This window comes from Lampetra fluviatilis, chromosome 44 (assembly GCF_964198595.1).
Source record: "Lampetra fluviatilis chromosome 44, kcLamFluv1.1, whole genome shotgun sequence".
NCBI classification, from domain to species: Eukaryota; Metazoa; Chordata; class Hyperoartia; order Petromyzontiformes; family Petromyzontidae; genus Lampetra; species Lampetra fluviatilis.
In genome coordinates, this window is record NC_136318.1 from 7,654,365 (window position 1) to 7,667,307 (window position 12,943).

At 47.2% G+C, this 12,943-nt stretch overlaps 1 protein-coding gene across 2 annotated transcripts in view; it reads left to right on the forward strand.

The window, feature by feature from the left end:
- LOC144947352 (leucine-rich repeats and immunoglobulin-like domains protein 3) overlaps nt 1-12,943 on the forward strand; it is a 114,217-nt gene that overhangs the window by 78,318 nt on the left and 22,956 nt on the right. For both annotated transcript variants that reach the window (XM_078876625.1, XM_078876626.1), the window contains 2 exons: nt 4,454-4,617; nt 7,435-7,583. In XM_078876625.1, coding sequence (XP_078732751.1) covers nt 4,454-4,617; nt 7,435-7,583 — 313 coding nt within the window. The remainder of the gene's footprint in view (nt 1-4,453; nt 4,618-7,434; nt 7,584-12,943) is intronic.

The window sequence follows — 12,943 nt, forward strand, 5'->3', positions numbered from 1 at the left end:
ATAAGGCCCACTTGACGTTGTTCCTCCCCACAGAGAACTCGGTCCGCTGTGGCCAGTCCCGCCTGTGGCAGTGCACCTTGGTGTCTAAATCTTTTGTAGACATTTTTGTATTACTTTAGTTTAAATACATGTTAATTTTGATTCATATGTTGTTGTTTTCTTACTTTATGTGAACGAAAAGACACAAATTCGCCCATTTTCTCATTGAAAATAGGTACATTTCAAAATATCACTGTCCTGGTCACAAAACAACGTTTGTGGGGAATAATAGCCATTTCCTATACTTTTGAGGCATAAGCAATTACGAATGACCACCTACTACCCAGGAACATGTTTTTTTATTGCAGTGTAATCCTGGCGTTGTAACCACAGTGTCACATTGCTGGAACTATGCGGGTTTAGTGGTGCTTGAAATGTAATTTGTTTTAAAAACTACATTCATAATTGTAAATGACCTCCATATTATTTCAATTAACCTGCTTTTATGATAATTTAAAGGCGTTTTCCCACTTTCACTTAAATTGTTTTACGACACAGCACTATTTCAGTGTACGAAGTATGTGCACAGATTCCCATACAAAGACAAAGATCCCCCATGTAGCCTTACGAGACTCTTGGGGCAAGTGCCTTCATAGTGCAGGAGCCCTCTGAAAGTCGGCACGGCACACGAGGGGGATGGGTGGCCAGCACCACACCCGGCCGCAGATGTCTCCCCAGTGGCGATGTTTACACACTCATTTGAGGCCAAGTCGACCTAGAGGAGGCCCTGGACTGGTTCCGATAATTATTACTGGTGTTGACCGTGAGCGGGAATCGAACTCGGGCAAGCCGGGTTCGTGGCGCAGCGCGCAAACCGTGACACTACCACTCCCGACGTGCACACACACACACACACGGCATACCACACGCGCGCGCACACTTGCCCACACACGCGCACACACAACGGGCACGTCTCCACGTACCCATAGTACTTTCTCGAAGGAGAAACTCGACAGAGTGAACTTGTTGATTGTTGTATTAGAAGCTCTGTCGTGACTTTATTGGCATTTGGCCTGAGCAGGATTTTTTTTTCTTCATCCCTGACCCAAAACCCCAGAAGGGAAAAGTGGTTTCATTCCGTGTGGTTTTTTTTCCCCCGTCTATGTCGTTGACGTTGCTACAAGTTGGCGAGTCTGATGAATGTGTATAAAAGCATACAAATATGTAACAAGTAAAACAAAGCGTAATCTGGCTTCCAAATATTATGTAAATAGTAATGCAGTGATAATAGTGGAAAGCTACATTAAAAGTAGGGCAGTGGTAATAATGAAACGTTACATTAAAAATAGGAGACTCTGTGCCGCCTTCAATGCATAGCCCATGCGCAAGGTCACAACCCGAATTTTTGCCAAATAACAAAAAAAAGAAGTCGAATGGGAATTGCGCTTTTGGGTTTCGGGCAGATTGCTAAAGGTGAAAAGCACGGTCCTGTGCTAAAGTGGTAATCCTTGTGTTACAACGGTCGCTCAGGCCCGGTTCATGAACCGGCCTCCTTCGTGCGTTATTGATCCTCCACAATCGAGAGTGTGTGTGTGTTCCCATTCTCCGGACTGCCCTAAGCCGCGTGAACTCTGGTCGGTCCTAGCATCGTGCCACGGCTCTGGCGTGCTGTGGCATGAGCCCACGTTCCCTTCGCTCGCACGCTGTTGGATGGACTCGAGTATGAAGTGAGGGTGGTGTATCACACGGATTCATTATCGGCTCCGTCCGCCCCACCGCTGTGTGTACACGTACGTCCGCCGAACTTATTTTGCACCGTACGTAGCTAACCGTGCTCATCGGAGGTGTCGGCGTACTGCCCGTCTGCTGCCTATCCACCCTTTGGCTGTGGTTCCTCCTCATACCACTGAATCATTATCTCGCCTTGAGAATGAACGAATACTGTGCGTCCTCTTACTGGTTTGAGATTATCAGGGGTACGGGGGAAGGACAACAAACTAAACAACAACAACAAGCGGTTCTAATGTGCTCGCATTCACAGTTGGCGTTCATCTTTGTGAAAGGATTGTGTGTGTGTGTGTGTTTGTCTGCAAATACATGCAAATGTTTATCAATAGATAATTAGCTATGCTGGTTGAAGATGTGTCTATCATCTGGCTCTTAGAGTAACTGATCTAACGATAAAACTTATTGGGTTTTATCTTCCTGTGACCTGAAAAATTATCACGATTTGGCGAAATTTCAAGTATAATGACGAATATAATTGCTTAATTTGGAGCTTTCGTGACTGCAGGAATTACTCTTGGTTCTTTCGGTAAAGTCACGTATAAAGATAAAATAAATTAAATAATAGCATACTATCGAAACGTCGTAGTATGCTATTATTTAATTTATTCTTTTATCTTTATACGTGACTTTACCGAAAGAACCAAGAGGAATATAATTGCTGTTTCCTTCCATTCTGACTTTGAAAAGCAAGAAGGTGAATATTCTAGTCGTTAAAATTCTTATTGAACTGGCTCCATTGGGTTGACAGGAAGGTTGCATCGACTAGACCAAGATGGTATAGTTGTGAAAATAAAGTAATCATTTTAATTATTAGAACTTACGTTATTTTCAACAACTTTTATTTTCCTCGTTCACTTCTCTGGATTGATTCTTGCAAAAGCCAAAGCTCATACAAAGTCAAAGGTTAGCGAGCACCTGTGAAGGCCGGAACGGCACACGAGGGGGTGGGTGGCCAGCAACACGCCCGGCCGCCTTTGTCTCCCTAGTGACGATGTTTACACACCGCACCAGGTACTCATTTGAGGCCAAGTCGACCTAGGGGAGGCCCAAGACCAGTTCAGATAATCGTCACCGGTGTTGGCCGTGAGTGGGAATCGACCTCGGGCCGCTGGATTCGTAGCGCAGCGTAGCGCTAACATCTACACTACCGCTGCCTACAATAGACATCTAGACGCACGCAAACACGTGCACAAGTTACACACATACGCAGTATGGTCAAACAGCTTGTACATGCATGGCAGAATCAGTGTAACATTCTTTTGGGAAATTCAGTGCAGTGTAGCTTTTCCCCTCTTGTTTCCATGGCCAGCTCAAGGATCCACATTTCCCCCCAGCCGACATTCATAAGAGGTCTATGCTGCGTAGCTGCAGCAGCAGTATCACATGGTTCAGTATTTGTCAGTGTTTCCAACGTGCTGATGAGGCCAACTCACTTGGCCTCACAGTCGAGACGGGCCAGGTTTGTCTCTCCCCATCAAGGCGACTGCCGAAACCGCTCGTGGAAGTTTCTTCACTGAAACCACGCGGTGCTGTTTTCCACTTTTGAAGGAGCCAAACAAGTTATTTTCTGGTTCACCAAAAAAATAAACAAGTTGTGGTTTTGCTGCCTACGGTGTAATCGTTAGCACACCGTACTTGCCGTGCAGGGGTCGTCGGTTCAATTCGATGCCCGGGCACGTCAGTGGAATCGACGGTGCAGGTTTTTCTTAAATCCCCACCCCGGCCACTGCCTCTGACTCCACGGCTGGAGTGACTGGGTTCCACCACAGTTCGTCGATGGCCAGAACTTCGCGCGGCGGTGGCGGTGGTGGTGGTGTAAGATGTCGGTGCTTCCCATCGCTTCCAAGACATGTGTGGCCTGCGTAGCAGAGAGGGGCCAAATATCTAACCGAAGTATGTACGTTGAACTTCTTTCGCACCGTATGTGTAGCCAACCGTGCTCATTGGAGGAGCTTTCCAGAGATCCCGACAGCGGAGGTTTCTTCCACCAGCAGGGTCATAAGCAAGATATTTCAGGGCTGTACCATTTTTTCTTTTTCTTTTACAAAAATAACACAGTTTTAAATTAAACTGTCCAACTATTATGAACAATTTCTTATTTTACCAGGTAAGGCCCACTGAGCTATATAACTCTTTTCCAGAAGCGACCTGGCCACAAATGATAGCTCAACGAAGTGGCCAAATACTCTAAACGCACGGTGATTCTAAATGTGGAGGAAAACCGGAGGACCCGGAGAAAAATCAACGCGATCATGGTGAAAACACGCAAACTAAACTCCAAATATACAGCCGCAGGCGTCAGGGTCGGGATCGAACCCACAACCTCCTTCATTCCAGGCGAGGTAGTTAACATATCCTAGCCACCGTGGTGATGATGATGAGAGACACGCAAACTAAACTCCAAATAAACAGCATCAGGCATCAGGGTCTGGATCGAACCCACGACCTCCTGCATACAAGGCGAGGTAGTTAACATCTCCTAGCTACCATGGCACCCCTTCAATGAAACCCGGGGGGTGGGGGGGTGGTCTTATAGCGGGGCGAAGCGACTCGCACACTTGCTGATCCGTTTGAGCACAAAGGCTAAAACAAACCCCGTCTGAAGAGGAGGCCCACACGCCCACGGCCATGTGACCCAGTCTCTCTCTTTCTCTCGTCTCCTGCGCCGCCGCCGCCGCCGCCTTAGGAAGCTGAACACCAGTGAGCTGCTCTGCGACTGCCAGCTCAAGTGGCTGCCGGGCTGGCTGACGGAGCGCGGCTTCGCGCAGTCGGTGGCCGTCGCCTGTGCCCACCCGGCGTGGCTCAAGGGGAGGAGCGTCCTCTCCGTCCGGCAGGAGAACTTCGTGTGCGGTGAGCGACTACGAACGCACGCCCACGTGCGTACGCACGTAGTGGCTGGGTACCAAATACAAAGATGCCCCGTATCGCCTGAACAAACAGACTGTTGGGGCAAGTGCTGTCAGCGAGCACCTATGAAGGCCGGAACGGTGCACGAGGGGGTAGGTGGCCAGTACGACGCCCGACCGCCTTTGTCTCCCCAGTGGCGATGTTTACACATCGCACCAGGTACTGATTTGAGGCTGAGTCGAGCTAGGGGAGGCCCAGGACCGGTTCAGATAATCGTCATTGGTGTTGGCCGTGAGCGGGAATCGAACTCGGGTAGCCAGGTTCGTAGTGCAGCGCGCTTACCGCTACACTGCCACCACAGGACACACGCACACACACGTACGCTCTCTGGGGCTGCGAGGTGGCCCTGTGGAAGAGGGTGCAGCAAGTCAGGTTGCTGAGCTATTCGAGGAGGGTTTTAACCTTCCCCTGTCAAGTTAACCTTTTCCCGTTCAGAGTCGCAGGGTGGGCGTCCCATTCACCTCTGAATCACGGAATGCACAAGCGGTTCAGCGTTAATTTTATTTATAGGCGTAGTGCCGTTTAAAAAAAAAAGGCATTGTACTTATCGCAAAAACCGCACTGTGCACACACGCCCTCCCGCCATGGCCTTGTGGGAGCCTCGGTACCGATAGTTATTTTATTAGAGGTTTTCCTCCGGTTTCGTTTTGAGAACATTCACGTACGATGACATCATTGTACGTCATCCTACGTCATCGTACGTGTACGACATCATACGTGTAAGTCCGATGACGTACATGTACGTCATCGGATCGGGAAAGTGTTTATATATGCAGCCAACGCTGGTAGAAGGGGCTTCCACTTGACGGGAAGCTCTGGAGAGCCCCCTCCCTGGTGTGTTCATTTGGCCGACTCTTCCACACTTACCAGACAATCTGTGCAAGGGGTGAGAGTACCCACACTTTCACCCATCCACATAGCGACCTGCCGACAGACTTGACCGATGCGTAGGTTGTGATTGGACGCTGAAATATTGCAAAGTAATTCATCAAATGTCTCAATGATACAGAACCGAGGCCCAGTCTCGGCTTTTCTCTCGCTGTTTTGTAAAGTAATTAATCTGCACTCCAAAGCATCAACACATTGTGTTTCTTGTGTGATACGTTTGACTTTTTGCGTTGCGTAGCAGCAGCAACTATAATTATAATAAAACTTCAACAGGAATGATAATTGAACATTTGATGCACATTTTCACGGCTGTGTATATGTGCGTGTATATAAATCTTTTTTTCACAAACAATAAATGCTTAAAAAATAAAAAGCAGTTTTGCAAACGGAAATAAATGCAGTTATCATACGTTACATATGCTAAGCGTGTGGGAATACAGACTGCTTTTTGAACCCTGCTGAACATTATAATGGCTTGTGGTTGGAGGGAAAGAGCAATATTAAAACTGGTATTCGGAAAACAGCTTTATCAGGCCTCCATGTTATGAAGTCCAGTCTCCAACTCTTATTATAATTATTATCATCAACCCTATCTCTCCAGTAACGTCACCTGTTCAATTTTTTTAATTTTAATGCCGCAGTGTTTTTGACGAATGATTCGAATTTATTTGTTATTTCCTATGGTAAGGAGGGCTTCCACTACTGTATGTGTGTATGTTGAGCTTCTTTCGCGCCGTACGTTAGCCAACCGTGCTAATTGGAGGTGCGCGGGGGAAGGACAACAAACTAATAAACACAAAAAAGCAGTTCTAAGTAAATTAGCTTTCAATCTCGATAATTTAAAAGGGCATAGCTCCAGCGACTTCCAACTATCGGAGGAAATGGCATTCCAGACGGCCGCAGAAGCGCACCTGCAATGCGGTGACCGTCTTTGTTCGATGGCCGGCCAAAATCCGCTGCGACTGCGGAGATGACCGCATAAATGATGCAGCTCCCCTGCCCTTCAGAATCTGAGCTTGCACACTGACCTTGGGATAGGCTGCCACCGAATACTGTGTCTGGAATCAAACCCAGGGTCGCAGGCACGGACGCGCATCAACGCCCGGGCCCGACCGCCGCGCCAGCGCTCCCGTCGTCCGTCATAATTCTTTAAGTCACCGTGTAAAAGCACGCATGACGTATCGCCTCCTATCTCGCGAGTTCAGCGTTGGCGCTTTCATGGAAAATGAGAACGGATGTGATTGACCCCTTCTCCAAGGGGCTTGGCGGCTACCCCCCCTCCCTCCCTCACCATCGCTCGGTGCCCGCAGCGATCGTTGCTGCTCCGTCCCCCGCGCGTGTGTGCGCCCTAACGATCCGGCGATGCTGTTGGCGCAAGTTTCACGAACGTGCGCCTGTGTGTGTGCTCTTCTTGAGCGGTTAGCGCAGGCGGTTGGTGCAGCTACCATTACGAACCTTCTCCACCGGAGTTCGATTCCCGTTCGCTGTCAACGCAAGTGTGATGTTTATCTAAACCGGTCGTGAGACTCCCCTAGATCGACTCGGCCTCAATTGAGTAGCTCGTGCGATGTGTGAACATTGGCACTAGGGAAACAAAGGCGGTCAAGAGTGGTACTGGCCATCCCCCCTTTTTCGTGTGCCGTGCCAGCCTTCGTAGGTGCTCGCTAACGGCACTTGCTCCAGCAAACTGTTGAGGCTTTCGAGGGATCTTTACGTTTGTTCTATTGGAGTTATTAAGAACCCTCTGTACAGAGGTCACATTTATATTCACAAAATGCCTGCATGGGTGGTGGTGGACCTGTACCCGTGTGTGTGGTGGTGGACCTGTACCCGTGTGGGTGGTGGACCTGTGCCCTGTGTGCCCGTGTGCAGACGACTATCCCAAGCCGCACATGGTGGTGCACCCGGAAACTCGTGCAGCCGTGCGGGGCTCCAACGTCTCCTTCATGTGCTCGGCCGCCTCGAGCAGCGAGTCGCCCGTCACCTTCCTGTGGCGCAAGGACAACGCGCCGCTCGCAGAGGTACGTACGTACGGTGTGTATGTACGTACATGCATTGTGTTTGTATGCATGTATGTTGTGCATGTACGTATGTAGAACTTATTTCCCACCGTACGTAGCCAACCATGCCTATCTGAGGCACGAGACACAATAAACTAAACACAAAAGTAGTTAGGAAGAAATGTATTTTCAATCTAGATTTAAAAGTACATTGCTCCAGTGGCTTCCCAATATCGTAAGGAAGAGCGTTCCAGACGGCCACAGCAGCCGCATCTGAAAACGCGCAATGCGGTGACCGTCTTTGTTCGATCGTTAGCCAAAAGCCACTGCTGCTTCAAGTGATGATGGTTCATGCCTGTTGGCGAAATCAGCGAGGCATTGTGGTTAATTTGTGGCACCCACTTTTGTGCGTCATGAGCGCGACCTTCTCAACGTTTTCGTTCACCGCCGCCATCCGTCACCGCTCTAGGGTTTCCGCGATAAAAACAAAAAATATTTCACGATGAGGACGCGGGTATTGTATTTCGCGTTGTCGACGGTCGTCGCGTTGTCAGCTTCACGCCACTTTTATAAACTCATATTCCACTGGTTTTTTTGCGTGGTCTACGCGCTTTGCTGTTCTTCTGTTGTGAGTGAAAATTACCAAAGGCATACAACTGTAGTTGCCGCGACATAAGCCTACCACAAGTCATGTAATCATGCACGTTCAACAACAACAACAACAACTGCCATTCGCCACTAATTGGCGGATGATGTCACCACGGCGCTTGTGCCAGGATATGTGCACTGTAAGGCCACATTGCACATTCACAACCAGTAATACGCCCGTGCTGTCCGATGCACTTGAAGCAATTCAATTATCGGAAAATGCAATCAATTGCGGAAATGATGAGGTCACGCAACTATCATGCCGTCAATTCATCTGCAAAACATGTTGCTAAAGTGCCCATTTAAAGGGTAATAAACTATGTAGGACGTTTAATTTTGTCTTCTCTTATTACCTCATTAATATTTTGTCGGGAAGGAAAATATTTGAGATAACAAAAAAAATACGTGACAATGTTGAACAAAATCGATGTTTGCCGTGATACTTGGTATCCTGATACTGTGACATATCGGAGTTTCTCAGTATCACAGGAAATATGATCTTAAATCCATCCGTTTCTCAATGGAAGGACGTCACAAACGTTTTTGATGAAGACTCTGAAACCAATCGCTACGCAACTTGCCTCGCAGCATATCGATGGCAATGCTCGTATTTGTGTAACTATTTGGCAAGATTGGCGACGAAATCCTTTCAGCAAAGTATTTTTCATCATCATCATCATCAGCAGCAGCAGCGCCACCAGCCATGTTGGTTAAACTGTTAGTTCAGGATCTCCTCACGTTGTCACCAATCCCCATGGTCCCACCACGCCACGACACATTTTTTCCCCTCGCATCAGCCGATCTCATCTCTCCATCTCTCTATGCTGGTCAACCTCATGGGAGCGTTCCCCTTGACACTGTTGATGCCTTGCTCAGTTGCAGAGTGATTAGCAGCTATCAGTTACAGCAGGGTGGGTGTGAACTGGCCTGCCGAATCAGCGATTCCGTTTTTTTTTTGCTCATCTGCGTCGTTCCACGTGCGCATTTGTTGGTGCGTCCGAATCTCATAGCAGGCTCCTTAAACCTTTCCCATTGCGATGACGTACGTGTACGTCGTTGTAACGTATCATAGAGTGTGGTCGTGCCGCTCCAGTTCTCTGCGGTGAGTACAATGTCTTTAACAAACAAGGGCGCTACGCCTTTCTAAATGAAATTAACGCAAAAACGCTTGCGCGTTCTGAGATGCAGCGGTGAACGGGGACACCCACTCTGCAACTTGCAGACCTCTGGGAATGGGAACGGGTGAAGTTGTATAGCCAGGTTGTTTTAATCCTCACCAACAAGATACATTATTAACACGTGGAAATATCTCCTTCTGCATTATCACGCTTTCTGATAATGCACTGGATGCGCATGTCAACATCTGAGTAAGCATTTTTATTTTTTCAATGCACTCCACTTACGTTGACTTTTTTCCGCCGAAAAATGTCACAACACCATTCTCGTCACCTTTCTATGCGCCTGCTACGTTTGGTCTTCATACCGGCTCGTTAAAAGTTCGCGGAGATGCTTCAACGTTATAAATCTGACATGTTATGGCATCTTGTGACAAGAGCTTGGGGGATCCTCGAGTAGATACGCTTTGCATTATTGAAACATGGCTTAAGGCTCAGAAATTCCGAGGCTCGAAATATTTGTCAAACTCCCGAGCGGGCGGAAAGTTTTCCGCATTTACTGTTTGCGCAGCAAACCGTGGCCAATGAATCTGTGTCACCGCTTTGGAAATTAAGCCCGGAACACCTGTGTTTATCGTTCTGAACTCGGCTGCCCTTCAAAATGAGACCATCGGCCTTGAGAGCTGTTGGCCTTGCGCAAGATCCAACTTGTTCGTATTCGAGTTGCACTGGAGAATTCCTAAAGTTGTAGACCGCCAGATGTTACAATTACGACGAGAAATATGTTGCGCATTATAAACAACAAATTCTGGCAAATGGCCGTCCTTCACCCGAAAAGATCAACGTTACTACCATTATGATAACACAAGTTTAATTTTCAGGCCCTTCGTCCGCCCACTGTTGTATGACCGCCTCGCCATGGCTGTATTGGTCATGGGGGTTTTAATTGACCATACTTCACCATGCTGGTCAGTTCCAGTTGGTGTAGGGGAGCCCAAGACCGGTGCACCAGATATTACTCTGCGCTGGTTGTTAAATACGGACGGCAATTGAGCTCAAATACTCTTGGTTCTTTCGGTAAAGTCACGTAGGTAGACCACAGCAAGAAAAACTTTCTTGCTGTGGTTGTCCCCCCCGATGACGATTGCTTGTGTTGCGATCGAAACGTCGTGATCTATTATTTTTCTACCTACGTCACTTTACCGAAAGAACCAAAGGGTTTGGATTCCTGCAGTCACGAAAGCTTCAAATCAAGATTGAATTGAGCTCAAGTTGCCGGATTCATAGTGCAGTGCGCGAACCACTGTACCTCCGCTCCAACCCACTACCCACATGCAGAGCATTTAAACGTTGTAATTAAGTTAATATAACATCCGCAAGATGTGTCTCATGGCTGAAGCAATTAAAGGAGGCGCGCAGAATGTACTTATAATTGATCATATTTACACAAATGTCGAAAGCACACGAAACTTTGTTCAGTTCAGTGTCGTTCATAACAGCCTCGATGCATTTTCGAGGGATGCTGAAATAACAAATGCAGTCAATTACTTTCGAGAATAAATGTATACACGCTAGTGCTTCTGGCGGTGGCATACGCAATCCATTTTTATTTTTTTTGTTAAATGTTCAATTGGCAAATGGGTTGTGCCGGCACGTACTTTCAGTGATGTATATGTCTATTTGAAGCCCATGCATTATTATCAAATGCATTTGAAGATATTACAAGCAAGTTTTAATTAACAGATTACTATCTGTGCATTCTTTGCGGCGTGACAGAGGAACCGCTCTTCGCTCTGCCGTGTGCTTAGGAAGGACTGAAGGATATGAAATCAGACTCCAGAGTCTTCATTTAGAGTGCAGGAGGAAGAATCTGATGAGCTATGAAGCTCTTTTTCACAGATGTCCCAGCATGGGGCAGGTTCAGCGAGCAGTAATCCACAAACAATACAAAAAAAAAAACGACAGGAGTGTAGAATAGAGGAAAAGGTAAGCATCAATTATATAAGAGTCCGATTTTTCAAGCTTGGGCAAGGCAGCAAAAACAGCAACAAAACAGTCCCAGACCACACCAAGACAAAGACGCCTGGCTAGGGCATTGGACTTATTGAGATCCCAATACACTCGTCAATGAAGAGCCGGAGCTGACACACGGCCGTTTTGCAGCTCATACATACATATTGCCATTGCAACTCCAAATACGTTGTCTCAAACCCTGACACACCCCCCCCCCCCCAAAACAACCTAATTTCACCAATAAGTCTTCCCACCAAACGTGCGTTAAAAAACTTCTCGTGCATTAGATCCGCCGAGATTATTTACCTGGAAATAAATGCACCGATTTGTGCTCCAACCCTGGTCCGTACACTCTCGTACGTTCCTTGAGTGCTAATCTCTTGAGTCGGCAGTGGGGCCCATTCGAGTGGCCTCAGACTAACGAAAAGCATCCGTCTCTACGTCCCGACACCTTTGACCTCCCCTCGACAGTGAACATCCAAAAACATTTCCCTCCATCGTTTTAATGAGGGCTTCGTCGAGCAGAGGTGACATTTCAATATCGGTGGCTGTTTTCCGGAGGTCCCGGTTGTGTCATTGGAAGTTGGGACTTGAGCATCACGCGTTTTATTGTCGACAGGATATTGTCCTGGACCCGTATTTCGTGTCCTGATCTCATTTGGAAAAAGGTCTCCGATATAGTGCAATCAATTGATCGTAATCCACAGCCCATTGGAAATCCACTGCGTAATCACTCTGTGTCGGTCTTGGGGTTAAAGTTATTATTTGTGTAACGTACATGGACCGGTCAGTCCATTGCTGGATTAGGACACTCCCTACACCGTGCGTGTCGTGGGGGTTATACGACCACACTTCACTGTGCTGGTCAATGTTTAACTGGTGAAGGCGGGTAACGTAACTTCACGGAGTGTCACGTGTCTTTTTCTGGAGTGTCCTGCCAGGTTTCACAGTCGGGTTGGTGAAGGGTGCATGATTTGTCCAATATTTAATTTTTTTTAACGAATTATGCCAGCGGCACACACGGTATCTTTGACGATGAGCTGCGAAATAGACAGCTTTCCAACCGTGGACCTCTGCAAGATTCCGCGAACATGATTCAGCTAGGCCGTGTCGCCACCCTATTATTTAGGCGGTGGCGTAGTTGCTTCCGCTAAGAAACACAATAAGTCGAATATCAATCTTAATTTTAGAACTTTCGTGACTGCAGGAATTATTATTTGTTTCTTTCGGTTAAGTCACGTCTAAAGATAAAATAATAAATTAAATTAAATAATAGAATACGACGTTTCGATTGCAACACAAGCAATCGTCATCAGGTATAATGAAATAGCGACATAAAATCTAACCAGAAAACTATAGACAGACATATTAGCAGACAGATATCACCAAGATACATAGCGAGAGCAACACAGGTAACAGAGAGGGGTGATCGTCTCTGTGTGGTGGCCTTAAATAGACAGAGGGGGGGGCGGAGGCAGAGAGAACGTAAGAAACGATATTTTTCACGTCTTTATATAGCAGATTAATATAAAAAAATCATATATTATTTTACAAGCAAACAAAGCCAACACTGAGTTTCAAGATTGCCAGGAGCGTGCTGCGCGA